We start from the raw sequence: 27500 nt of genomic DNA, 5'->3' as shown, positions 1-27500 counted from the left end.
CTAATCTCTCTTTCGTTCTAGACCTGTAAACTCACCAGTTTTGACTTCTCCGGGCCCAACTGTCAGCCCCTGGATCTCAGATGTGAGAATATCAGTTCAGAGTTACACAGCTTAACCTGAACAAGGAACTGTATTCAAAGAGCCATGACGACGATGATGATGACGACAATGACGATTGTGACGATGATAATGACGACAATGATAATGACGACGACGACGATAACGACTACGACGATGATGATAATGATGATGACGACGACGATGACGATAACGACGACGACGATGATAATGACGACGATGATGATAATGATGATGACGACGATGATGATGACGACGACGACGATAACGACGACGATGATGATAATGATGATAATGACGACGACGACAACGACAACGATGATGATAACGACGACGACGACGACGATGACGATGACGACGACGATAATGGTGATGATGATGACGATGATGCTGATGACGATGATGCTGACGACGATGAATGCAATGACAACAACGATGATGATTGATGATGACGATTTAACATCTCTGTAACTGTAACTTTACATGTAACGTATGATAAGGATAAAAAGTTAATGTTGGTTTTTGAGAAGAAAAAACATGACTGCAGTGCCATGAAGGCCAGTGTCAGCGTGTGGTAACACTCCGCCTTCGCCTTCATTCAGAAAACTGAATAGAGTGTAATGTGAAGTGCTAGATTTCAATCCCATGTGAACCATGTGAGCGTTAGCCCTACTGATGGAAATGGGCCCACACAAGGACAGAGAAAAACTCTGACCAGGGTGGGAATTGAACCCACGACCTTCGGGTTAGATCTCCGCCGCTCTACCGACTGAGCTACAAGAAAAGCCGACTGCCAGAACAGAATTTATTGGACACATTGATGAGAGGTTAAACCCGGGGATGGGACTCCCATATGCGGGGGTGCTCGTCGTACCTTTTAGGGGTTAAAAAAGCGGTTTTGGTACCTCTTAGGGTGTTCAGCCTCAAAAAGTCCACAGCGGGAGCTTTAGCGGTACCTTTTAGGGTATTGAGCCGAAAAATCATGCCAGGAAACATGTGACAATTAACTAATTTTTAACTTTGTCTAATTAAAATTCATAATATGGTACCTCCTAGGGGTGAAAAAAATTTCATGCCACGCCCACAAGACAGGATCTTGATACCTCTTAGGAGCTCTTTTCGAAATTTCCGACAAGCATCCTCGTCCATTATATATGGGAGTTCCCCCCCCCCCCCCCGGAGGCTAAATGCCTTCGTATCTGTGCCCGAATGAACCCTGTTCCTTAATGTCACTCCCATTAAAGTGGAATCAAAATCATTTATTATTATCAGATTCATTTTAACATGAGTACACTTACATGCAGCTCAACGTTGGTGGACTGTATTTCTTTGCTCTTTTTACCATTGTTGAATGTCTGCATTCCTCGTTCTACGTAACTATCATTACCGACACGATTCTTCAAGAGCTGAAGGACGGAAAAAATACCTATCCCTTTAGGTTGCCCATTACGACAGTAAATTTAAGAAGTTAATTTAATGAGCACACAGGCATATTACGGGGAAGCAAAAAGCAATCCTGTGCAATCTACAGACTTTAGTAATGTGTCGAGGAATGCATGTAATAATTATTAGATATACGCCCAATTTTGATATTTAACCGGGCAGGTACAAAAGTCGGATTGCTAACCTCGGATCGACGAAAAAAAAAAGATGAAGCCTCGACAAATCACCTTAGTCCTAATCTTTGAACTAAGCTTGAAATCGGGGCAAACATCGAATAGTTTTGGTTTATAAAACCGTTTTTCGCTGGATCCAACTAACGAAGGTGTCCACAGTTGCTATTGCGCATATGTTCTGTGCATCTCGAGATACTTGGATTTCCCATCGGTGGTGCTTATTAATACAGGGATAATTTTGCGCGGTTTAAAACTATGCGGAGAAAGCAAAACTTAACAAGTGCTCTTGGTATCCAAAAAGAAAATTGGGGGTAACCATGCATTTTTCAGAGATAATTAAGCGCCATACATTGCTTTGTATTTTAAAGTTTTTGTACAAATGTTGTTGATTGATTATCTTCAAAAATGCGTGGTTACCCTCAATTTCCTTTTTGGATTTCACTAATACTTGTTATATAAGATCTGCGTTTCCCGCATATTCAGTAAACCGCGCAAAATACCGTTGAATTAGTAGGCACCGCCCTTAAGGTAATTTCCTTGAAATTGTTCTACTATCAAACTTTTTTGGAAACTTGGCATAATTAACATTCATGATATGAACATTAAAAAAATGCAATAAAAAAATGGGGTCACCGTGCTCTTTTGCGCGTCAGCAGGCTCATAAAATGGAGTATTTTTACTGATTGCGCGTTAAAAATTCGAATCACCTTCATACAGAATTAAGTCTTGGTTACTTGAAAGATACAAAATTTTATTTTGAAAATAAAGCTTCTTTTATTCACATAAGCAGTATTGCTTCATTTACGCCGTTTTTGATTGCCTGGTTGTAGGAATAGTGCACTTTTTGGGACAGTTCCGTGGTTAGCTTGAAGTCCTCGCCTTGGCCAAAATACACCCAGTACGGAACTGTTTTCCAAAAAAATTCATGTTTTTCTTCTTCAAACATGTTCTTTATTAGATTGTTCTTAGCAAATACCTGAAAAGAAAATCGGGGGTCACCGTGCTCGTTTGAGAGAAAAGGAGCATTTCTTTCCGCTATCGGGCTTAGTTTGAGGGAAATCTTATGCGTTTTTTACGCGCACGTGCTCATGTGCACGCGCTAATGACGCGAAAATCGTGCGCAGTAGGGATGCGCAATGCAATACTAAGGAATTACCTAAAGTCTAAGCATATGTCATCTTAGACTATTTCCGACAATAAGGAAAGTGTCGTGTTTTAGGTTTGGTTGAATGCATTTCTTTATCTTTACTTCAGAACCAGAATTTCGAGAACACTTTATGACGTTATGGTTTGTATTCCTGGACACGACTGAAGAGTTACGTTAAAGACTTCAACTTAAGGTCGGCCACTTAAGGTTAAATATCATCTCGTCTTACATTAGTAAAAAATCTCGGTAAGTATACTGGTAAGCCTCTCCCATATTCAAAAATAATATTGAAAGTACATTCGCCTCATTTTTCACCTCCTACTTTTCAAATACAGCCACGGGTCTGAAGCAAAAACTTTTGAAAAACCTGTAAACCTCTTGATATATTTAAGGACTCTTTGTCGGGAGGCAGTCAGTGCAAATAAGGGTATGATCTGGAATGGGCTCTTATTTTGATGTGTCCAATACAATGTGATTCATACTTCTTCATATCTTTGGTTCTTGTCTTTTATACCCTCAGCAATCTCACTATCTTCAGCAACACAAGTGCCAGGAAAATCCAGCAACCAGATTGTCTCTGTTTCCGACAGGGTCAGGTGAACCTGTAGACCGAAAAACGACTTAACATTTTTTTCAAGATGAGGAAAGGTTGCTGGCAAATACAGGAGCCTACAGTAAAGTAAACTTTAATAATGACCACTCAGGTTCCTGATTTAATTCATTCATCACTGAGGCGGCTTTCATTGACGAGCATTAGCCTAAGGGGAGTCACGGTGGCTTAGCGGTTATCAACCGTGCCCTTTACCTCTGCGACCCGGGTTCAACCCAGGCGCCCGTTTCTCGAAAGTCCCGAAAACTTTTCAGGTCCGAAAAGCCATTTGTGAAACTGCCAACCGCTTGTTTTGAAAAGCCAATCTTTTAACATGTTTTCAAGGTAACAAAAAGAAAAATGACGGTGAAGTTTGACAACTTAAGTCCTCTCCGTTCTTGAGATACAAAAGGAATTGTGACACCCGAAAATGGCCCGTAAAGTTTCGGGACTTTCGAGAAACAGGCCCCTGTCCTCGAGGTCGTATGCGGGCTGAGTTTAAGTCGATCTCAATCTGACCCCAAGGGTTTTTCTCCTGGTACTCCGGTTTTCCTCCCTCATCAAAATCGACTCTAAGATCCGGGCGGATACCCTCGAAAGGGGTAACCTCTGGTACCTCTCCCTTTCAATTCATTGTGTTAAAATAAATAAAGTTTCGTTTCGTTTCTTTGTAAGTAAAATCGTCTGACGTTAGCCAGTCCCCGGGGGGGGAGGGGGGACTCCCATATAGAAGAGACGGGGAAAGGAAACCATCTGGGTGTGGCTCAAGCTATTTGTGACCCCTAAAGGAGACCAACCTGGGCGTGGCTTAAGCAAATCTTGACCCCTAAAAACAAGTTAAAAAGAAAATTTGACTTCTGTTTCTCTTCACGTAATTCTGTCCTCGCGGAACCCTAAACGAGACCTTGGTGGCTTAAAATATTGGCACTTTTGCCCGGAACACCCTAAGCGAGACCAAAATCCAAAATTTACACCCCTAAGCAAGACGACGAGCATCCCCGTCTGTTTCATCTCCCACCCCCCCCCCCCCCCCCCCCCCCAAGGGTTTACATAGTTTTTGAGTGGACCTTGATATTGTCAACCCATTCATCCCTGAAGCAGCCTCTACTAACAAGTAAAATCGTCCGGTGGTAGGATTTGTATAGGAAATTTTATGAACGCGACTGCATTTCGTGTTTTTGGGCACAAGTTATGTTTTGAAAGTTTTCAATTAATGATGCACGAGCCACGCAAGTGCAATTATTTGAGAACGTTCAAAACCTCACCGGTAACCCTAAATCACGAGATCGAGGTGCACTAGGAGTTCATTTTGATTTTTTATTAATTTATTATATACTCAATAAAATCACTCCATTGCTGTGTTTCCACAGCAATTTCCGTATTGCACTCTACCTCTTTTGCACTCTATAACCTATTATTTTGCGCATTCGTCGTTGACCAATCAGAAACACAACATTCTGTTGAGTATTATAAAAAGGGTTAAAGAGAATATCATAACTCTTGATTTGCAATAGTGAACCCTTTCAGGAGTTAAACCTAACTGGTGATATCACAGTGTCATTAAAACATGGACTACTGTGTACATTGTGTGTAAATAAGGGCTGTAAAGGCACGAGTATCACAAAACATTGTTACAGTAACAAAGAAAATGATTATCAAGTCAGTTCATGACATATTAATATCAGGGAGTGACTAACAGAGAAAGCTGTAGCAAAGGAACACTGATTACAATAGTGACATAATGTCTAGTGCTTGTAAAGTTGGGTCACTTTCATGCAAAAGGTGTCCCAGTTACCTCAGGGAGACTCTGAGGCCCACATGCCGTCTTAACAACAATTTGTCCCCAGTTCTTATTCAAGAGCCCCTCCCAAGTTCATTCAATTGTCGCTGACACACATCAGACCAGACCACACCTAACCTCGCAGGCTACAAGAGAGACCCCGGGAATGGGGTTGTCTTAACACTAGCCAATCAAGTCAGTAACTAACTGACAATCAGCAAAATAATTATAAATAAACTACCATTTTATCGAGGTCTGCTACAGTGATCTCTTCCCGAGCAAAGGTTGGATGTGACTGAATATCTAGAAAAAAAGAAAAATAAGTTGAACATATTTAATAATTCAGTTTAATTATATCATCTTGTGTAAGACGCAGTATTTTACATTTCTAGTTAATACTGCTATTATTAAATTCTCAACCTCAGAAATTGAATTTCTTGCTTTCTGAATTGAATTTCGGTTATCAGCTCATATAGCATATGACCTAAAGTAATATCAAAACTCAGATTGCATAAGTGAATTACTTGGAACAATCATATACTGTGAAGAATGTAATGAAAAATTCATTCAGTTAATATATTCAAACAATAATTATAATTTATTATCACTCCATTCATGCTTGTTGGATGTGAGACTGGTTATAGCCAACTCAGTGCTACTGATCGACCCCTTGTTGACTAATTTACCATCTCATATCTAACATTTTGCTTTCTCAATTATAATATTTACTGTTAAGTAACATTTTAATCCTGTATAATAGCTCCAAAATGCACAGAAACACTCATTTAGAAGTTTGAAAATACCTCCAAGTGAAGTTGCAAACTTTTCATGGTATCCAGAGCTTGGCTCATGAAGATCCTCACTCACAGACTCTGGAGAGGATCGTCCTGAAACTGAACCAAAGACAGACCGAGAAAAACCACCATAGATGCTTGCACTGCTGGCTGCATAGAATGACTGCCCAGTCATCTCTGAGGCTACAGATGGCTGACACATTGAATGACAAAAAAAAAACAATCAGTAAAAAGTCATGAAACTTTACAATGTACATTCAAAATAAAAAAAATTTTGTAAATTTTTAATTTTTTTTTTACTTTACAGGTATATAATACAAAAACATAGAAAAAGATACAGTCAGACAGGGCTTACAATACTTGCACAAGTTACCTTTAGTTAAATACCAACTGCAACGAAAGCTTATGCTACACTACACTAAACTACATTACAACCAAGAATTACTTATCAAATTTAAATAAAAATAGAGATATAAAAGTAAAAATAAAGTGTACGGGGAATTATAGAAAACGAAATTAGGATAACAGCTACTATTGTATTCATTATATTTATTTAATGGAATTAGAAGTTTCCATTTTTTGTCGTGGAATTGGATTTTGTTGCTTTTTCTCGCAATAACGTGTTTGGTTTCAAACGTTTTCTTAAAATTATCGACTAACAATTTTAATTTTAGTTATTGCTTTGTACAGGAAAAGAAAAAAAGGGAACTGTTTTTAATAGATTAATACAGGGTTTAGAAATTAACTATTGAATACCGTAGCAATGGATTCCCCTCCAGTAAAGAATGTATTACTTTGATTTTTCCTACAGAAATATAGAATCAAAATGGATCAAATGTTACAAATGTTACATTACAAATATCTATAAGGTTTATGTTTAACTCATTGACTCTAGGTGGGAGAGAAACTTCAATAGATCTTGTTCTGTCTAACGCCAGACGATTTTACTCGTCAATGGACAGCAGTTGAGGAGTCAATAATTGGTTAAGTGGTTCACTCAGAGTCCAACAGTCAGTCCATCAATGAGTCAATGACTAATGCAGTCAGTCAATGAGTAAATTTAAGTCAGTCAGCAAGACAGTATTAAAACAAAGGAGTGTACACTATTTATGAGTCAATGAGTCAATGAGTCAATGAGTTAGTGCAGTTAACGAAACCATAAAATGAAAGCTAAAATTTCAGAGAGTGCTTAGGCCTAATCACTGAAACGAGGGCTTAGGCTTAATCAATAAATTTATTGACTGTGAGTCACATTGACTCATGACTCATTGATTTATTGACTCATAAAACATGGGACCTCTATTAAAAGTGGGAACAGTCAATCAGTCTGCACATCAGTCATAAGGTCAGTCAGCACAGGAATAGCAAGAAAATCGGTCAGTCAGTCAGTCAGTCAGACAGCCCACGCAAAGCAGGAAGTCAGAAATTTAGTCAAAACTATTATTAGCTGTCACAACAACTAAAATATAGTAATTTAGTTAGTTACCTTATGTAGCTAACATCAAACTTACTTAAGTGTAGGATCGAGTTGAAGGAGACTCCTTGGGGTAACGTCTTGCCCCATATCATCAAAAACCTTCAGTTGATAACAAAAATAATACGACAAGGAACTTAATCTTTTGGAAATGATTAACAGGAGGAATCAATGTGAAAGATAAAAAAACAAAACACATCAAATATCTTGAGAATTTTTCAAGTTTTAAAGAGTATGATTTAGGGAAGGAAAGCTAGCCCCTTGGGATCAAGAAACATCTTTAGATTGCACCTAAATTAGATGCATGCAGATTTTGATAAGCGTCAGGGAGTCTCTGCTCTTACATGTACCTTTCTCCTCAACTGTGACAAATCTAGAAATATACCTGATAAATGTCACAAAGCGTTCCTCTAAAATCTACTGTTGAAGTAATAAACACAAAATATTGTTATTACCCTAACTTTCAAATAATACGAAAGCTATTGATGTTCACCGGATTAATTGTTGTACATGTATTTACATAGTTGACATTTTGACTTAAATGCCACACTTCGTGAGACCTACGTGCATCTAATTAGGCACAATCCTCAGGACAATGTCATACAGTAAGTGCTGGGATCAATCCATTCTACCCTCTCCCCTGGATCTGCTACTGGTGTAACAGGGTAATTGGGCTAATGTTTACAGTGACACTCTCTCTAGTCTCAACAAAAAACAAACTGATGAATTGGTATATGAAATGAATCATATATGAACTGCGGATATGATTCATTTCATATACCAATTCATCATTGATTCATTCCTCACGGGACTATTAGAACCCACAGATGACCAGCTCCCAACGTCAGTGGCTTCATAGCTCAGTTGGTTAGAGCATCGCACGGGAATCGCGAGGTCACGGGTTCAAACCCCGTTGAAGTCCTGAATTTTTTCAGGCTTCTATACGCAATTGCAAAAATTGCGTTCATAACTGCCAAGATCATAGCTTTACTTGAAAAACAAACTGTTTTCAAGACCCACTTGGACTGGAGGTTTAGACAGTACTTTCTCCCCTCTACTGGAATCAATTGCCACACTCTTTCGACTTGATGAATTAAAAAGATTACTCCTTGATCCCACGCCAGTGGTTCGTATGCTCCTGGTCCCAAAGCTGTGACTGCTTTTACGACTGATGGTCATGCTCACACTGGCAGCTCCTACTCCAGGTTTCCTAAAATATAAACCAATGACATTTCTTGGTGAGCCAGATCAGGAAGTGCAGTTTGTACAGAGGCTAAAGGCATTAGTGCCTTAATCTAACCTGGACTTACACTTTTCCTAGTCTGTAAATCTTTTAGAGGTTTTCCTGGGTACTTCAGTTTGTCAAAAACCAACATTTAATTGATTTGTTATTACAATTGTTATTACTGATGATGTTGTTGTTATTGTAATAATAATAATAATAATAATAATAATAATAATAATAATAATAATAATAATAATAATAATAATAATAATAATAATAATAATAATAATAATAATAATAATAATAATAATAATAATAATAATAATAAGGCAATGTTAAGAAGCTGCAGAATGCCTGACCACTGCTGTCAGTCTTAAACTGCATTATTTGAAGAAGTCAAGTTAAAATATAGTACAATAGAATGTTTAATAGTAATATTAATTGACATGCATGTTTTGACAGGGTATCCTGCAGATATAAGCAAAATATACACTGTATATAGGCATGCAGTCCTCGTTGTAAACTACAGGTGTTTGGCTGTTTTCCTCAATAAATTATACAAATAACCATTTCAAACATTATTTTAATGAACAAGCAAAAAGACAGTCAAATACAAAAGAAAAATCACTTCAAAAGAGAAGCTTTTGTTGTTCTTCATTTGTTGTTAACACTAGTATATCAAGAGGCTGTCACCAAGTCAGGGAAGCCCTGAATTTTCCAGGTTTATTTTAGAGATAATTGCACAAATTGTTCAGGTAAGTGCAAGGGTAACTTCTCCCTTAATCTTTAGTTGATATGTAATATAAAGTTCTGTCATCTAATAATTAAATGATCAATTCGAAAGAAGCATGAACCAAGCCGATACACAACTTCCATATTTCTTTCATGGCCTGAACCGATGGGAGCGATCCAGATATCGACCGTTCTTTTCTAAAAGTGAGCTTCATCATACTCATCACAGCTCAGTCTGCTTGAGCATGAAATCTGGATCGTAAGGAACTTCCAATTTCCGACAAAGAAACAATCATTGGAGCTCTTACATCGGTTGTTTCTTCCTGTGGTCGCCCCTATTCATGGTTGCAGTTTTGGCAATCCGACAGTAAGACTCTCTCCTTGTTCTTTTTCGGCAAAATACCAACAACTTCTTGAAATTTCAGTCGGTTGTTCACAAGACAAGCCAATGTAAACGTTGCTATGCATTTTGGCGATAGGAGTCTGGGACTAGACAGAGTAAGCATGCGTTTTGGTTGCTACCGCTGTGTCTTGCCAACCAACACCGGCAGATACCGGTGATGCAACCGTCATAAAATCTGAGAACGATGACTGGCACTCAGTTTAAATTTACTGATATTCTACCGGGTCCTAACAAGTGTAGCAAGGACAGTATATAGTACAAGCAATGCAGAAGTCAACCAGCCAAATTGAGACGTACGGCAAATCCGACAGCTTTCGTAGTTGTGTGACAAATGATGCCCGCGAAATTTAGTACACTATCTTCAGCGGAATCACGCTGTACATCCTGACGTAATTACGGCATGTATGACACCATGAAATGTTCCGAGCACATCATGACAACAAAGTTGCAAGAAATGGCGTTGATGGATGCAAGAGTGAAAGAAGTTATTCCTGCTTTGGTAAGCTGAAGTTAACGGACGTAATACTGAAATAAAACGTGTAGCTGCCGCCTAAAACCTCAGCTGTGAATTTTAAATTTCGTAAGTCTTGAAATTTTCCACTGATATTAATTAACAAAACCTAATAACAATCAAGCATGAAGAATATTAAATTGAGTATTAGTATTAAGTCGTGTTCACATTAGGCTTGGATTATGATCGAATTACAATCCAATTAAGTTTGGAATGGGGGTCACATCAACTAATTACAGTAATTGGATTGTTTTTCAAACAGCCTCAAAGAGGATTGTTATACCTCCCACCTCAAATACGTTTTCCGATTGGAGGAGAACGTGTCACGTGTCATGGGTCAAGACTCACTAACTCCCTAGGGCGAACAAAACTCACTAAGTCCCTCGGGAAACGACTTTCAAGAACTTTCAACTCCCTTGTGATCAGGTCGTGCACCTTTGAAACAGCAGCAAATTCTGTGTAAAAATCTTTTTTATTGTCCTATTTTGAGTTGGGAGGTATCCCTTGGGGCCAGTCATTAAGTGCTTATTGTTTGAAGTATTAGCTTTATTGCAGTGCGTAATTGAACAGAACGGCGAACACGTGGTGGTATGAGGAGATAAAACTTCTAATCACTATATGCAGCGAAGATTTGGATTTGTCTTCATCTAATCTCGGAAGCTATCCTTGGTTCTCTTTTTTAGCTTCTCGCCTCAAGCGTGGTGATGATAATCGTGGCAGCCACGCGATGTGGCACCATTTTGTCTCACACTGCGAGGTTACCCTGCCTATTGTATTTAAATTTTTGCAGATGTGGACAGAACCATAATTGAATAAAATTAGTAGTAGTAGTAGTAGTAGTGGTAGTAGTGGTAGTAGTGGTAGTGGTAGTGGTAATGGAAGTGGTAATGGTAGTGGTAGTGGTAGTGGCAGCGGTAGTGGTGGTGGTAGTGGTAGTTGTGGTAGTGGTAGTAGTGACAGTGGTAGTGGTAGTGGTAGTGGTAGTGGCAGTGGTAGTGGCAGTGGTAGTGGTACTGGTACTGGTGGAGTGATTTTACTTGACCCGTGAAACAGAGAATAATAGTTATTGTGTAACACTACCTCCTAATTAGACCTATTGTGTTACTCAGACTATTTAGATCTAAAATGGTAGTGCAGTAAAGAAAAATGTAAAATGAAGAATTTCACTTAATAAACGAAGTTCTAAATGTATTACAATAACTGTAAGTAGTAGTAGTAGTAGTAGTAGTAGTAGTAGTAGCAGCAGTAGTTAACTGTACGTAGTAGTAGTAGTAGTAGCAGCAGCCAGCAGCAGCAGCAGCAGCAGCAGTAGCGGTAGTAGTAGTACCGCCATCAACATCACCACTAATTGTATAGTATACACATTATTTATACTGCCTCCTTATTGTCAGTTTCTTGCAATCCTGGTGGTGATGGCTTGGATATTTGTCCTTGTGGCTGGTTACCAAATGGCAATCAAGATAGTGGACACAATGGAATGAGACACAGATTATTGCTGTTCACAATAATTTGAATATTACGGTATCTTCGTAAGAAGAGCTTCATCTTTACATGCCACTGAGTTTCAATGAAGTTGGTGAACAGTTCTGTTATAAATTAGTGTTCATAACAGTTCTTGAAGACAAGAAAAAGACATTGTTGCTCACCTTGGTGCAATACTTTTCCGCAACATTGGGCCAGCCTTGGTAAATTATTTTGCAGCAATGCTGACGTTTCCAACACAAGATCAACCCAAGTGACTCTAAGCCTGACTTCACATGAAGTATAAAAGCTTAATCTGGACTTTCCCATCTTAACTAGTCAACAATTTGCAAAATCTGGACAATGACAGCCAGTTACACTGTCTTGTCATGCAATCATCTGTTCAGTATTATTTTCAAAGCTGTCTATAGGTAATAGAGGATTAAATTGCAAGGCGGTGCAGTTTTTTTCCCAGTCAATAGCAAACCCGAAGACTGACCTTGAACTAACTGCAGCTTTTAGGCCATGGAGATAATGAATCACCTATTCTCAATAATTTGGGAGGAGCTCTGTTGTTCCTCCAGTTCTTGCCCTGTCAAAATTTTGAATCTGCCGTTGGAATGACTTAATTTCGCGTAGTTTTGGACGACTGAGAAGGGTAAAAAATCGACTAGACTCAACCTACAGTATACATGTATGATTCAAACGTCATATCTTCCCTTTCGTTGCTTTAATAAAAGTCAATAGCTCTGTTCAGCTGATATTATCCAATGAATAACTGTCAGCACAACAGGCATTACTAAGCCATGAAACACTAAACGAGCAAAACAAAACAACATGTATGACCCCACCATGCAGTGAATACTAACCTACAAAGGTTGGATTTTGAGATTAAAAAGTAATAACGATTGAGACCTAAAACATTATTTAATCTCAAAATCTAACCTTTGTCAGTTAGTATTCAATGTGCATGTATGGTGAGTCTGTACATGGACTACTAACCTGGATTATATATTGTTTCCGAGCGAGTTTCGGTTGAGAGCAAAAAAATACAAGTGAAGGAAGGGATGGGTAAAATGGATTGCAATTGGGGGTTTTAAGAACTGTTCAGCCTAACAGTTTTCCAAAGTTTATCCCTGTTGTTTGTCACTTAAATTACGTATGTATGCTTGACAGACATTTTTTGTCATGAACCTTTTATTTGCGTTGATTGAAAGTAATTTCTGGGTTTGTTAAGTCGCATAGCAAGTAGGAGCAAGTAATTGGTAAAACCACACAAAATTCGTAACGTTTGCTTGAGAAAGTTGGAGCAACAGTTAACTGATATTTTGGAAGACAAATGATGTGGAAGTTAGTGAGAAGGGTATTATTGGACACTTTACAAGTGAAATCATACAGAACTTGCATCGCATTACCCTGCATTTCTGGAGATAACCTATGTGTTTAATTATAATACAATAACAATTTCAATAATTTACAAACCACAGAGAAGACAAAAAAATAAATATTAAAGATAACAAAGTCATTACAAGAACAATATGATCAGCTGGCTACATCTGTATCACAACTTGCACTGACAACTTTGAAATTCCCTCATATGTTTAATTTTCCAAATCCAGATCGGCAAAGACAATACTCAGAAAGCTTGATCCTTTATTGTTAGACAATGTATGTAAGCATGAATAAATACAATATTATTTTGTTGACGACAAATTCCCTGTAGATCGGCTAGTCAGTATTGCCAAATTTATCTTCAATGAAGAAAAGCAAAAAAAGCACTAAATGAGGTTAACATCAGGGAAGATACAGGGAGATTTGACAGGGACATCTTGCTGTTCAGTGCAAGTAAACTTCAGTTGTGGCTCTCTCCCTATCATATTAATAATTATTATTATCAGTAAAGGGGTTTTTTCATACAGTAACTGCAACTGTTCTGATTCACTGGTATTCATTTTCGTTTTGATCAAATGAATCAATATTTCAAAGATAAGCGGCATGGAAAACATTAATGGCAACAGGATCAAAATAAGAAAAAATCAAACTATTTGACCACTAATATTATTAATTTCATTGCTTTGCCTTCTGCAGGTTACCACCCCCCCCCCCCCCCCCTGAAAAAAAAAGACACTCCCAACAGCAATTCAAAAATTTGTCCAACTTTCTTGGTGATTTTGAAAGGGGATCAAAATCACTTTTCACCCCCACCTCGAAACTCCAGATATTTTATGGACCTATGCATTTTTTCAAATGTCCTAAATAATTTTTTTGAAAGATCGTGACAGATTTTCCTTAAAGAGAGAAAAAATCTTGTTCCTCTTTATCTGACAACAAACCTTCTTTAAGCTATTTTACATGCATGTAATGAAGTCACATAGAATACATAATTGAGTTAAACCTTCTACACATAAGAAATAACTGCTTTGATTAAAAAACCTTGCAAACTATATAAAAAAGATACTACCCAAAAAGATTTCTCACTTTCCCGTAACATAAATTTGCATTCTCCTTAAAGTACAAATGTACAGTCATGTAGCTGCATAATTGTAAAGTACTACGTACAAGATGGAATCCTAGCATTCCCCATTGCAGCTGGCAATGACGTTGACAAACAAAATCGAATATTCCCTCCCAAGGTTGACCGAGTTCCATATTAAAATGAAACAAAATCTACAAAATCTTGATACAGCCCACCACTTAAACTGTAGCCTCTATGGCAGACACTGTCGCAATCTCAAGTCAGAGATTCAATAAATAATCTTGAACACCATGCACATATCACAGTGCATACAAAAATCTTAAGCTGTTCACCACGTACGTTTGTACATACTGTAGTCAAATTCTTATTTTATTGATTTTCCTTAGTTCAACTTGAATGCACCTTTATTTGTAACAAAGCATACCCCCTTGATGTTGCATTGATTCAAAATAATGATAGGGGATCCCCAGAAGTTAGGACAACGTGCGAGTCAGCGACCCATGGGAGTCATGACTGCGAGTCACGGCCGCTGCAAATCATGCGAGTCAACATGCGAGGCACACAGTTATTGAAAGCTAACCATTTTAAAATGGGTGCTTAGACTTTATACAGTAATAAATCTCTTTATGAGCGCTATTTGAAATGTGTGCTTCAATAGACTTAAATGTGAAATTCGCATGGCTCGCAGATTGTCCAGCCCCATTTCCCCGATTTAGCGATTTAATCAGCTGTTACAGCTTTTTGTTATTAGTAGCTATTGAGTCACACAAAATGCGAGAGAAGTTTTCAAAAAGAGAATTAACTAAATGTTTCCAATGGTTGAGAAAATTAACTAAGTAGTTTCCTTTCTGCAAAGGGACAAATACAATCATGAAGTGCGCATTGAAACCAAGGTTTAGTTTTGAAATTTTTAAGGATTACCGTAGATGTGGCCATGGAAGACACTACATAACACTGTACATATGAAGATAAGTTAATCCCCAACCAGTTGTGTACAAAAATTAGTATATACTCTTTACAGAGCCCAAATTATGTGAGCTTCCTCTTCTTCAGATAAAACTATGGCAGCTTTAATGTAGGCATGTATACTGCACCTAACCTCAAAAATATTTTAAATATCAAACATAATTATTTACATGTAGCTAGTTTGCTTCTCTAGATTTTCTTTTAACCCTTTCATTCCCAAGATCAAAACGTTCATTCTCCTAACTAGTACCATAGATTTCTTTGTTGGGTGGTGATGAGAATTTGGTGCTCTATCAAGGTCACACCTCTTAAGCTGATAATTATTTTCATTCTCAATACCTGCCTGAGTGACATTTTATTGAAATTGTGAGGAGAATTTACATACCAATCACTCTTGGGAGTCAAAGGGTTAATAGGCCTAATGAGGTGCAAAAGAGCAGCAAAATGACGTGGTCAATAATTAATTTTGTCCCATGGTCGAGCTAGCGAGAGGTAAATGTACTGTATGGGTCTATTCCTTCATTGTTGTGAAGAACTAAATTAGTCATTGCTACAGTTCTTTCAAAATTGCAATACAAAGTAGTTTATAAAGTAATCGAAGGAATAGGGCCATGCCTCTCACTGCCTTGGGTATGGGACAAATTTTTGCCTGCATCTTTCTCTTAACCCATTGACGCCCAGGGGTTCCCCATTGACGGGTAAAATCGTCTGGCGTTCGACAGAGTAAAATACTAAATCTGGCCGGTTTCAGCCGGTTTGGACGTCAAAAGGTTAATGTACATAACTTATGAGGCATAATTATTAAAAAGTAAAATCTAGAGAAGCAACTTAAGGTAAATATATGTTTGGCATTTAACCTTTGTTTATTTCAAGTAAATCTTTCAAGGTTAGGTTTGTGTTAGTCATAACATACATAATTCCCCTCCAAAAGAGGACTTAGTCACTTGTGCTGTGGAAAAAGAACGGAATCAGAAGTTGATGTGCTATGCACTGGTAAATAAGAGTGTTCGTGTGAGCTAGACGTGCTAAAATTTGATACGCTGTTTGATAACAATGGTGTGTTACCCAAGTTAGTTGCATGAAATGCTGGTGATCCTGACGATGCGATTGGCTTCAATGGTGGAGGTTTACTCAACATACTGTTGATTAACTTGGGTCTTCCACTTGGAAGTATCTTTAACTTTTTGGACGGTGGTTCACCACCAGAGTCCGTGCTCGACACTATGACAGACGTTGGTACACACGACTGTTGCATCAGATGCCGGTTGGTGATGCTCTCCGAAGCGTCCTGGCGTGTCAAAGAAACTGTCACTGGGTTGGTGTTAGAAACATTGACCGTGACGACTGTGGTCTGTGCGGCTGTCGGTGCGGCTACAGTATGTATTGGTTGCGTTGCTATAGGCTGACTCTGAGTCTGTACGGAGACAGGAGTTATTCCGTTCCCTGGTCTCACTCGCGAGGCGAAGTTGTGTGGACTGGAGGCCCTACTAGAGGCAGCACTTTCGTTTTCATCCAGAAACCTGTCCATGTAATCCCTGATCAAGACCAAGAAAAACCAAACATAAACATGTCGCACTGAAAAGTGATTTCTTTATGGTTAGAGAGGCAGTTTCTGAAAATGGGAAAGCTAGTGACCAAAATGACAGATGATGTTTTATTATTTCCATGAAAAGTCTCATAAAACTCTACAATCCAACCTTTCCTTAGAAGACACGAGAAAAAAGCACTAGTACTTTATGCATAGCTGATTTAAGTCATGAGAACCACGTAAAAAAATTACATTGTATTTACAACAAAAGAATACCATCCGTTTGTGTTAGTTTTAAGTTGGGCTTTCATAACCATTCATCTTTACTCAGGGAATAGAGTCATGGGCATACTTGAGTTTAGTTGTAAGCATGTATTTCTAGACAAAATGTAAGTGATGTTAAAGGTATAAATAAAGAAAAAAAAGCATAAGAGGACACTTTGCAACACTTGTTAAATTCCCCGTGGATCTGAGTTTATACTAAAAGTTGGCAATCCGGCATCAATGCCTGCTTACGGAAAATTACATCTTTTCATAGTTACACTACTTGCAATCCTGCATTGATGCTTTCTTCTGAAGAGGAATATTATTCATAATGATCCACATTAAGTAATGTGAAGAAATCCCAACTAAGTCATAAATTTGCGACTCCTCCAGATATTTTAGTCTCAAGTATAAAAAATTCAGTAAAAAAATGTTACCGTCTTGGTTACAATTTCACGCCACGCCTAGGACCCCAATTTGAAATGACAACAACTTGCACTTTGCAATGCAAAAATTCACTCAAAACAGGAGTGCATTCGGCAATTAAATTTTGTGATGTAACAAAAAGGATTAAAGCTATCCCTCTCACAGCTTGGTCATTAGGCAATATAGTACTGGCCACAGGAATAGCAGCATTTATTTACCCACACGTATCATGCACGTAAGTCCGCCATATTGTAAATGATTTTTGACTTACGTGATTCCAGGGTGAAATGCATATTTTTTCTTGGTTAAACGGGTCTGGCAAGCGAAGGCATCATGTCTTTCAGTTTTCTTCCATAAGTAGTAGAACTGGACTATTTCTCCCACAGTCCGTGATATCACCTACATGTACAACATGTCAAATGCATTTTAGTATGATTATAAGCATTTTATCAGTTCATTTATATCTTGATAGGGATAGTAATTTGAATGTAAAATTCTATAATGCATAAAAAAAAGACAAAAAAATAACTTGGTTTACTTTTGTGGTTACCAGTATGGGGAACTAATTTATAACTCAAATGCAATGCACAGGTTTGTAATACTGTACTAGTGTGAGTTGTGACTGGCCAAAGTCTAACTTGCTGTCCAGGAACTGTACAAACTGTACATTCTTGCCCAATCAGAGACAAATCACGAACAAGTTGTCACTTGCTCATACCTGTATACATGTGTATGTGGCTATGCTTGCCGTGCCAGCTGTAGTTATTTGCTTTTTAATTAGCTCATTTCATTATCTGCTTCTATTGTGATTGGTTAACATGTAGTTACGGCGTTGCGTATTGACAGAGATACATGTACCGTACAGTAAAACCAGCTTACATGTATAAAAGAATTAAATAGGATTTTAAATGCAAAAATGCATCTCATTTCTATTATAATGAAAGTAGAGAATTATTGGGCACTACTTAATCAATGCAGTTACAATTACAGGTTATTAGAATCTTGACTATGCTGTACCTTGTTCTTTTGAATTTGTCTGAAGTCCTTTCCATACACTCTCAGACCTACAGGGAGAACAGAATATTTTGTTTCTGACAGCAACAGAACTTCTAACAAATTTGTCGCATACAGTCACTTGATGGTGAAATGTTTACGAGTAGATGACCAGTAATTAAGGTCTCTATTTTTCAACCCATGGCATCATCAGTCACCCTTCTTTGAGCTTTGTAATATTTTTAAGTGTCTGTCACCTTAAAATACTCTTCCTACAAATTAACACAGATTGCATTTGCCCAAAACTGATTCTTTTGGTTCAATTTAATAACTTAATAAAGTTTCTCATTCAACGTCACTGTTTTAGAAGCTCCCAAAAAGTGGAAAAACCAGTTATGATTTGGTCTACATGAAGGACTGAGCAAGGAAGGAAGATGAGTTTAATACTGGGTTGATGTCAAAAAATACTGTAATTCATTCAGACGCTTCCTTGAGAACAGCACGGCAAAGTAGTTTGTGACTGTCATTAGGGAGCTTACAAAATGATGACGCCGAGAGCAATGACAACGCTACAAAACAATAGGTTTAGTGAGCAAAAACAATGGCTCTAGATCTGCACGCTCTGCAGGTGCGTTTTACATTTTTGGTACATTTCTTTGCCGTCATCTCCTAGATGATGATGTGAAATGATCAAATTCAAGGTTCTGTGGAGGAAATTAGCACATGACTGTGAAATTTCAGTTCTCTCTCTACGCTTCCAATCCACTCATACCAGTTTAATTCCTTGACAGTTACAGTGTGTACTACACATTTTTAGTGCGAAACAACGTGAAATAGCTTTATAGCGATATGAATAATGCAAACTCGTATTTTTAAATGAAGTCCTCGGAGCCGTCGTTGGCCTTGTTTCGTAAGCTCCCTATTAACCCACCCTCAAACCCTTCCCCAATTAATGCTTTGTCATAAATCAAACTAACACCAGCTTTCCCATCTTTCAAAGCAAACAGAGAAGTGAGTTTTCAAGAAAAAGGTTATAAAACGAAAAAATAATGCTTGGGAAAAGTCCAGCAAATACAGTACTGTAATTGTGGAATAATTTGTTGAGGACACAAGCTACACTGTATTCAAAGAACATGCTTTTGTATTTAAAGTTATCAAAGTTTTTTTTTACTTATGGGGCAAGAGGACCTACCACTTTCAAAGTCCCTGCATTCATCTTCAGACCACAAGGCCATTTCTATAAATAATTATAATGAAGGAGAACAAGAAAGCAATATACAATGTTTTTTTCCTTCTTTTTTAAAAAATAAATAACAACAATGTTTAACTGCATTGCTAAGTGGAGGTTAAGTGCCTTTAGGAGCCATCCTGGAGCTTCCACTATTAACAGCCAGAATCAAGATGGAGACTGCGCGGGTGGCTGGCAAAAATCTGACAAACCAGCATTGAGCCTCCACACCCTAGAGAAGACAGGCACTTGCCACAGTGATAAACAGAGGAAAGTAGAGGGGAGGGAGGAAGAGAAAAAACTGTTAAATGCTCCTTCTTCCTGCCACACTAATGAATAAGCTGTACCATGCAAAGCACAAAGAATCTCATGCACGCGCAAACATAACAAATCCGCCAACAACAATTTATTGACTGCAGTCGCTCCTAGTTGTTACCTCAGTTAAACTGCATTTAACCTCATTAAAACTGTAGCCAAATGGTGAAGAATGCAGTCAATAAATTAAGCTCTCTTGTTGAGCACTTGATCAGACACTCCTAATTTTTTTTTTTAACAAAACTTAATGTTTCAATATGTCTCCTGTCTTTGTCAGTTGCAAAAAAAATTATTTTGAAAAACTATTGAATTCAGAACAACCAAGACAAGAAAGCATGATTAGCCATCGAGTAGTGCAGTAAGATCTTTGCCTGTTACAAACTTGAACAAGAGTTTAAAAATTTAAACTGTTCAAAATGCTACTGACAATACCTAGTGGGAGAGGAGCGCTTGTGGTCACAACCGCTCCTCTGTTCTAACTGTTCAAGTTTTGTAAGAAGCACTTGCTAGTCTAGTATTCTTCTTTTCATTATCTTTTTGTGCTTCTATTCTCTACCTTAGTCAATGAGTACTTAGTTAAACATTTGTCACTTCAAATAAGAAAAAACATTGAAGATGCAAACCTGCTTGTGGGTTGGCCTGTGACTTTCTCTTTCCAATTGCTTCTTCTACCAAGTAGTTACATTGTAAAAGCAAGTAGAGTGCCTAAAATTTAATGGCAATTTTACAGACAGTAGTTATCAGTGCTCCAAGCTGCGACCGTTTTGATCACCATATGGTGAGTAAAAAATAATTGTGTTGACTAGAACTTTGAGGAAGGTAGCCAAATGTACATAAAGTTCACAAAAGTAGCTTTCTTGTCACACGAACGTTGTCCTTGCAAATTTGGGGTGACATTGATTCAAACGTCATGCTAAATCTTGTTGGCCAAACTGAATGCATGCATAAATTTGTGATCTGCCACCTTGGATTTTAAGGGAACAGAGAATTGTGGTCTAGATCTACCTCATTTTAAAATTTGAATTTGGCACAACATTTGAATCGGCTAGAGCTCAAGCTATGGTCGCACCGAAATGAAACTCAATAGACCATTTTCGAATTCTCACGGCTGGACTGGATCTAGCATGAAATGGAGGCTAATGCAGGCAAATATTTTCAAATGCAAATTAATTTGCCCGCATCAGCCTCCATTTCATGCTAGATCCAGTCCAACCATTAGAATACAAAACTGGCCTATTTAACTGAGTTTGGTGCAATGATAGTGCGACATTTGAACCAGTACAGCCTTACTGTATCCAAAATCTGGTGATTGTGCTACCTGTAAGTGTAATGGATTAATTACATCAACACTCCTCTTGGCCAAAATCCAAAATTTATTCAATTTATTTTAAATACCTTTACTTAAAAAACAAGAACTTTATTATGTTACCTGCTCATCATCTCTAAGAACATCTCTCCTTACTCCCTCCAGACCAGGTATGTGGCAAATTGAGTTCAAATATCGCTGCACTGTAATACAATAAACAATGCCAAAACTTTTCTTTTAATCCCAAGAGTAGGAGGTACATGTTGTCACAATTTTGACTGATAACAACAATAAAAGCAACAACAACAATAATGATAATAATAATAATTATTATTATTATTATTAGTAGTAGTAGTAGTAGTAGTAGTATAGTAGTAGTAGTAGTAGTGGTAGTGGTAGCGGTAGTAGTATATACTAAAACAGTGGATCAATTTGAACATGCATGATGATTGGCTACTCAAACTCCAGATATTGTTTACTATTAACCTCCAAGCAATTCGCGCAGAATTTGCATCCGAAAATGTTGTAGTCTTTGCAGAAATAAATGAGTTAAAATCATCTTTTTGTGCTATATTATTTCAAGGTTTTAGTAGATATTAAAACAACAGTAACATTCACCTCAGTGTCAATGGCTAGTGGTGAATAATTACCTCGCCGCTTCACAGATCGGTAAATACCCACCACTAACTACCTCTACTTCGGTGAGTAGTTTATTATTATTCTTATTATTATTATTATTATTATTATTGTTATTATTATTATTATTATTATTATTATTGTTATTATTATTATTATCATTTCTTGTTTATATTATCAAAACCTTTAATTTTTTTTCCCTATACACTGACACATCTTTTTTATTAAAAGGTAAATTTCTTACAAGGTGATACTTACATTCTTTTCCGCTGACTTTCTTGGGGTCCCAGAGGCATTTGTCATCTTTCGAGTAGGGATCTAGGGGCAACAAACTATTAAGTCAAAGATCTTGTTTTACTCTGTTTGAGGTACGTTTAACTTTGTTACAAACATTGTTTTGCTTCATAGACAAAGAGAACAAAAAGGCTGCATATTTTAATTTAAAAAAAAATGATGATGGTCAAAATAAAAATTAAACAAGAACAAAATGTTAATAACAATGATAATAATAAATAGATACCGGTAATTTGGTTCTCAATTTGGATGGCATTTTTCAGTTTGTACAATGTAGGTTTTGGTAGATTAATATGCACACTTTACTCTCATCAAAAAAATGGCAATTTTATGAGGATGATCTACATGTACACTGTAAGTGCAGAAGGAGGTTTACAAGTCCTCAAGCTTATTGAAACCAGCCACAGTACTCACCATCTTCATAATTTGGGCCCATTGTCTCTGGAACATCTGCCTGGTGATCAGATCCAATTTGAATCTCCTAGAAATTAATACTTAGCAAATTAATTCAATTTACCATCAATCAATCTCTTCCCATACATCATCATACATTGCTTTGTACTTTAAAGCTTTTACACTGTTAATTAATTATCTTTGAAAAATGCGTGGTTACCCCCAATTTTCTTTTTAGATTTCAATAACACTTGCTAAGATCTGCTTCTTCACTAAACCGTGCAAAAATACCTTTGAATTAGTAGGCACCGTCCTTAATTCTTTTGTTAACAAAAAAAATTTACTACTTGCTTTAAACATTTTTTTTCCACTGTCACCATACCTTTTTCCAATCCTCTGGAGAGTAATCTTCATCATCTGAAGACGATGAACTTTCACCCAAATTAAAATAACTATAGGCCGCAGCCACTAGAAAAAAGTCAAAGATAAATAAGTTACTCTTAGGCAAAACCAAGGTGGGCCTCCTTAAAGAATGACTAATTCTTGAGCTATAAAACAGTACATTGTGCAATCCCACTATTAAGGACACCACCTATCACTTTTAAAATGCATGGTGAACAAGAACACTTTTTCAACAGGCATAAGCCAATTTATTATTTTATGGACAGGAGTATTTTACCGGGAGCTGATTAAAAACACTCAAAGAATAAATACAACTAGGAAGCGAGTGGCATATTTTTTCATATCTGTCTTTTTTTTGTTTGTAAATACCCAGTATTTGTATTAAAAGACTGCTTTTCAATCTCAACCATGTACGTATTTATTGTCCAAATAACAAAAAGAAAATTACATGTTAGCTCGAAGATGTGAATTTTAATAATGTTCTCATGGCAAGAACAATACATGGGTTGTTGTTCTTGCCACGAGAACATAAAATTCATATCTTCGAGCCAACGTGTAATGTTCTTTTTATTATATGTCAGATGAGTATTGTTTATAAACGTGAAAATGGATCAATTAGAATTGATAGCTTAAAACACTGTTTCCTGAGAAGGATGGCTTGACTGAATTAGAAAGTGTGACTTTTATGCTATTGTCCATTTGTGACTTTTTTGCTATTCTCCAAGTGTGACTTTTTTGCTATTGTTTGTAATGTGTGACTTTTTCGCTTTTGTTTTGCGAATGAAAGCACCGTAATTAGTAACTTTTGGAAGAAAATTGTTGTAAGTACAGCGAACGTGGTTAACAAAATTTCCCATAATTCTGGGTGCACCTTATAACAGGGTATTTAGGTGAAATTTCATTTTGCTTTGTCACAATCGTCTTCGAAAGTTCAGGGTGTGTCTTATAACTGTGTGCACCTTATAAGTGAATAAATATGGTATGTATGTTTCCACTGTACAGCGTACAGGTATATTATCTACAGCCACATATACAGCATTCCAGATAAGAGAGGGGTCTACAGGGAACAAAAAGTTGAAAGCTGAGGACCTGCCGAGACATTACTCAAGGGACAGATCTAGACTTTGGTAAAATGTAAAAATTAATAACTGGTTTTTGTTCGACCCCTTCAAATTCCCTTTGGGTACCTGTCCTTTAAAGCCTTTCTTTAATTAACACTATTTAATAACAAACGTGTACTTCCGCTCAGGTTGTCAAAACGTCAGTCAATGTCATCTCAAACAGTCCTTCTCAGGACTACACTCACCCAGATGATCGCACTTAACTTAATTACGATGCACTTGTATATCAAGTAAAATTTGCCTTTGCAGTATCTAACAAGCGGTCAGTGTAAAATGCAGACTGCAGACCAGGGGTAAAATGCAGACTGAGGTTATAATTTAACTGTTGAAAAGGCCCAAACCCTTTAGAAATGCTAACAGTTATACCTAAATGTTGTTTTATGCCTAATTAGGCCTAAGGTTAGCATTTCTATAGGGTTTGGGCTTTTCCAACACTTACGTTATAACCTCAGTCTGCATTTTACCCCTGGTCTGCAGTCTGCATTTTGCACTGACTCATCTGACAAGTTTTTGCTTACATCCTCTCGTAATTCGCTGGTTTTCTGGAAAGAAGTTGTTATCTCGACTAACTCTCGGTGATGGCGGAGACCTAGGGGACCCTGGCGATGGCACAGACAGGGGGGAGTCTAAAGAAGGAGGAGCCGGGGAATCTGTGTTTTCTGGTAAGATGTTTTCTTCAATCAAGGGATGTATTGGATGCGGTGAATCCATCTCACTGGCATCTATCAACGGTGGCAATGGGTCAGGCTTTATTTCATCCAAGGGAACATCAGCTTCAGGATTGTCTTTGTCAGAGTAACCATAAAGAGCCAACAGTTCTTCCAGTGGCATATCTTGTTCCTAAAAAGGCAATGAAATCAGAGCCTAACATTAACTCAGCTGCACAGTCTCCATTTGTAACTTGTGACAATTTCTTGCAAAGAAAATGAGACTTTCAATCCAAGCCATTTTCTTTGTTATGTCTATGCTGTGGTTTAATTTGGTTTTTGGTTTGAAAAGATCTTTTTTTTTTTTTCAAACCAGTTTAATTTTTTTAAGAACACTGCCCATTTTAACATATTTGGATGCAGGGTATTTCTGTAATTAATGTTATGGAGCATGTATAAAATAAACTTAGATGTGTGAAGAAAGGGTGGGGTAAGATTGAGTAACTGGAGAGGATCAAGGAGCATTAGGTGAAAAAAAGAGAGGAAAAGATGTCTAGTTCTTTTTTAGACCCTCTAAAATACCAAGCCCCTGTTTTTTAAGCACATCCCCCAAAAAAGAAAAAATCCCTTTTTCAGACAGTTGATTAAAAAAAGAAACTGTGTTAAATTTTAAACTGCTTTGAAAAAAATGAACCGGTTTAAAATTTAAATTCAAACCAAAAACAAAATCAAACCACAACATATACACTTCAGTAGCCTAGCAACTCAAATGTGAGCTGTGACGCAAGTCCAGACATGCATCGAATTAACTTGACCTGCTACAAGGACTTAAAAGATTCACAGCATTTTATCGGGTCAGAAAATTGTAGTATTTAGAAGGAAAGCAAAAGGGAAAACTGGACTCTTCTTGAAAAATAAGGTTCTTGTTTGGGAGCTTCAGTTACATGTAGCAAACTTGGCAACGATTTTTAATGCATCTGTTTAGTTTGTCAAGAAAAAAGCTGAGATCAAGTCACCCACAATGTTTCCAGACAACAGATAATTATGTACTGTATGTTATTTAGTGTATCTTCCAGAAGAAAGATGCAGATGTTTTGTCTAGACACCACATGCATCTTGTCCCATCTTTACACTAGACACACTAAAAAACTTATTTGTCCCAAAAAGATGACCCATTTTTATATTTTTCACACAAGGATTAATAAATATTCATAGTTTTTACTTTTAGCACAAGAATGAATAAATATTCATAGTTTTTACTTTTAGCACAAGGCTGAATAAATATTCATATTTTATCTGTCTTGGTGAATTATTTGTCTCTAGTAAAAATATCATCATTGTGGCCTGCAACAACATGTACATACTTAAGATAAAAATTCTTATCGAAAACAAAACTAACAGTCTCAGATAAACTCTTGCTTTAGCAGCCTCCAGGCCCAGTTCAAACTTTGAACTTCACATGTTCCAAATCTAATGCAAATAAGAAAAATTTATTGCTTTCGCTCATTTGCATCAGATTTGGCACATTAGGTGAAGTTCGCCATTTGAACCGGGCCTGAATGACCTAATATGATAGACAACATCAAATTGGTCGTAATATTATCTGCCAGAATAACTGCAATGAAACACTTAAGAGCTTTTTTACTGGATAAAATCTAAATACTTTCTGACCAAGCATGCATCTAATAAATTTCCCCACAGGGGACTGTGAAGTCTGGATAATTCCATGAAATCATTTTTTTTTTCTTCTCTTGATCCACACATTTTTTTTATGATAACTTGCAGAAACCTTGCCCTTTTAGGCCTCTCCCCCTTTTTATGAAAGTTGGGTGACCTTTTTATGCTGCTTAGACTTGAGGGGAGGTGTCACAAAAATATTAAAAATTGCCTACTAACCAAATAAAAATATTATATTTCATGACATTTTATAATAGTGGGGTAATATGAATTTTTTCCGTCACCTTCTGTAGTTCTGACAGTTCATCTTCATTAAATTCCTCTTTGTCAGCTAAAAGTTCTTCTTCGTCCATAGTTGCTTCATCATCAACATCATGAACCATCATGTCTGCAGTTATCTCGTATTCCTGATCCGTCGAGTCACCTAGGAAAAATTGAAAATATAAATATAAGCCGATAGCAAGGGGTCGCAGTTGTTAGTCTGTTATACGTCAACGGGCTTAGCTTACATCGCCCACGAATGTAAAGCTTGTCGCAGGTTGAAAAAGTCTCGCCGTCAACAAATTTGCATATCATTCCGAGAGTAAATCAATCTGATCGCAAATTGTCTCACCTGTTTCATCAGTGAGAGCTTTGGGTGACTGCAAGAATTAAAATAAAACTGTTCTGTTAGACAACAAGATAACCAAAAAAATTCATCAACTTCCGATCCTTCAAATACCGCTTCTGTTTTCCTCTGACAATCAGACGTAAACACTTCATTTAAAAATCTATTTCGGGAGAAAACCAAATCAAAACCCAAAAATGAGAAGAAAGTAGTCTTCTGGCGCCTTTTTGAAAAATTTGGCGCTGTTAAATTCCGATACAAATTCTTCCAGTGAATTCAACTATCGCTAAAACTTACTAATTCCGATGTCTCCGCCATGTTTGATGGATTGGATACGGCTAAGTGAGCATGCGCTGTCTGCCAGCAATGGATCATGGTACCTGTAATCCATTTCGCATCAAGAGGAGGCGT

At 37.3% G+C, this 27500-nt stretch overlaps 3 protein-coding genes and 1 long non-coding RNA gene across 5 annotated transcripts in view; 2 read left to right on the top strand and 2 right to left on the bottom strand.

Annotated features, from left to right (window-relative positions):
- The window catches only part of LOC138024043 (dynein axonemal intermediate chain 4-like), a 28113-nt gene extending 18191 nt beyond the window's left edge, over positions 1-9922 (bottom strand). The window contains exons 1-8 of the mRNA XM_068871132.1: positions 9744-9922; positions 8499-8688; positions 7516-7580; positions 6761-6809; positions 6014-6197; positions 5452-5513; positions 3324-3443; positions 1377-1484 (exon numbers count right to left, since the gene is read on the bottom strand). Coding sequence (XP_068727233.1) covers positions 1377-1484; positions 3324-3443; positions 5452-5513; positions 6014-6197; positions 6761-6809; positions 7516-7580; positions 8499-8688; positions 9744-9778 — 813 coding nt within the window. The 5' untranslated portion in view covers positions 9779-9922. The remainder of the gene's footprint in view (positions 1-1376; positions 1485-3323; positions 3444-5451; positions 5514-6013; positions 6198-6760; positions 6810-7515; positions 7581-8498; positions 8689-9743) is intronic.
- A 74-nt stretch (positions 9923-9996) lies between these two features.
- On the top strand, positions 9997-12263 carry LOC138023792 (uncharacterized). The gene is made up of 2 exons (XR_011126791.1): positions 9997-10337; positions 11741-12263. It is a non-coding gene; the product is annotated as an uncharacterized lncRNA (long non-coding RNA).
- A 968-nt stretch (positions 12264-13231) lies between these two features.
- LOC138023790 (mesoderm induction early response protein 1-like) lies at positions 13232-27436 on the bottom strand. 2 transcript variants are annotated; one of them, XM_068870860.1, is made up of 13 exons: positions 27387-27436; positions 27096-27123; positions 26767-26906; positions 24677-24998; positions 23018-23103; positions 22657-22723; positions 22207-22266; positions 21436-21515; positions 20630-20711; positions 19656-19700; positions 18488-18534; positions 17742-17869; positions 13232-16787 (listed from the first exon to the last, which is right to left on the bottom strand). In XM_068870860.1, the coding sequence occupies exons 1-13, from the start codon at positions 27405-27407 to the stop codon at positions 16193-16195; spliced, it is 1701 nt and encodes a 566-aa protein (XP_068726961.1). In that variant the 5' UTR covers positions 27408-27436; the 3' UTR covers positions 13232-16192. The 2 variants fall into 2 exon arrangements, with proteins under 2 accessions (XP_068726961.1, XP_068726962.1); XM_068870861.1 differs by lacking the exon at positions 27387-27436 and adding an exon at positions 27204-27302.
- Positions 27437-27483: 47 nt separating this feature from the next.
- Positions 27484-27500, top strand: part of LOC138022852 (uncharacterized) — a 4238-nt gene continuing 4221 nt past the window's right edge. Inside the window, exon 1 of the mRNA XM_068869837.1 lies at positions 27484-27500. This exon is cut by the window's right edge and continues 34 nt beyond it. The gene's annotated coding sequence lies outside the window, so the exon portion shown is untranslated.

Source organism: Montipora capricornis, chromosome 11 (assembly GCF_036669925.1).
Source record: "Montipora capricornis isolate CH-2021 chromosome 11, ASM3666992v2, whole genome shotgun sequence".
NCBI classification, from domain to species: Eukaryota; Metazoa; Cnidaria; class Anthozoa; order Scleractinia; family Acroporidae; genus Montipora; species Montipora capricornis.
The sequence above is the reverse complement of the archived record's forward strand: the minus strand, read 5'-3'. Positions and strand labels throughout refer to the sequence as shown.

What these genes read in the sequence shown, in the direction of transcription:
- LOC138023790 (XM_068870860.1), bottom strand. Translation starts at nt 27,407, where the DNA reads ATGGCGGAGACATCGGAATTA. An exon ending in AGCTCTCACTGATGAAACAG is followed by an intron (nt 26,907 to 27,095) that starts GTGAGACAATTT and finishes AATTTTTCCTAG; the next exon opens with GTGACTCGACGGATCAGGAA. An exon ending in AACTGTCAGAACTACAGAAG is followed by an intron (nt 24,999 to 26,766) that starts GTGACGGAAAAA and finishes TTGCCTTTTTAG; the next exon opens with GAACAAGATATGCCACTGGA.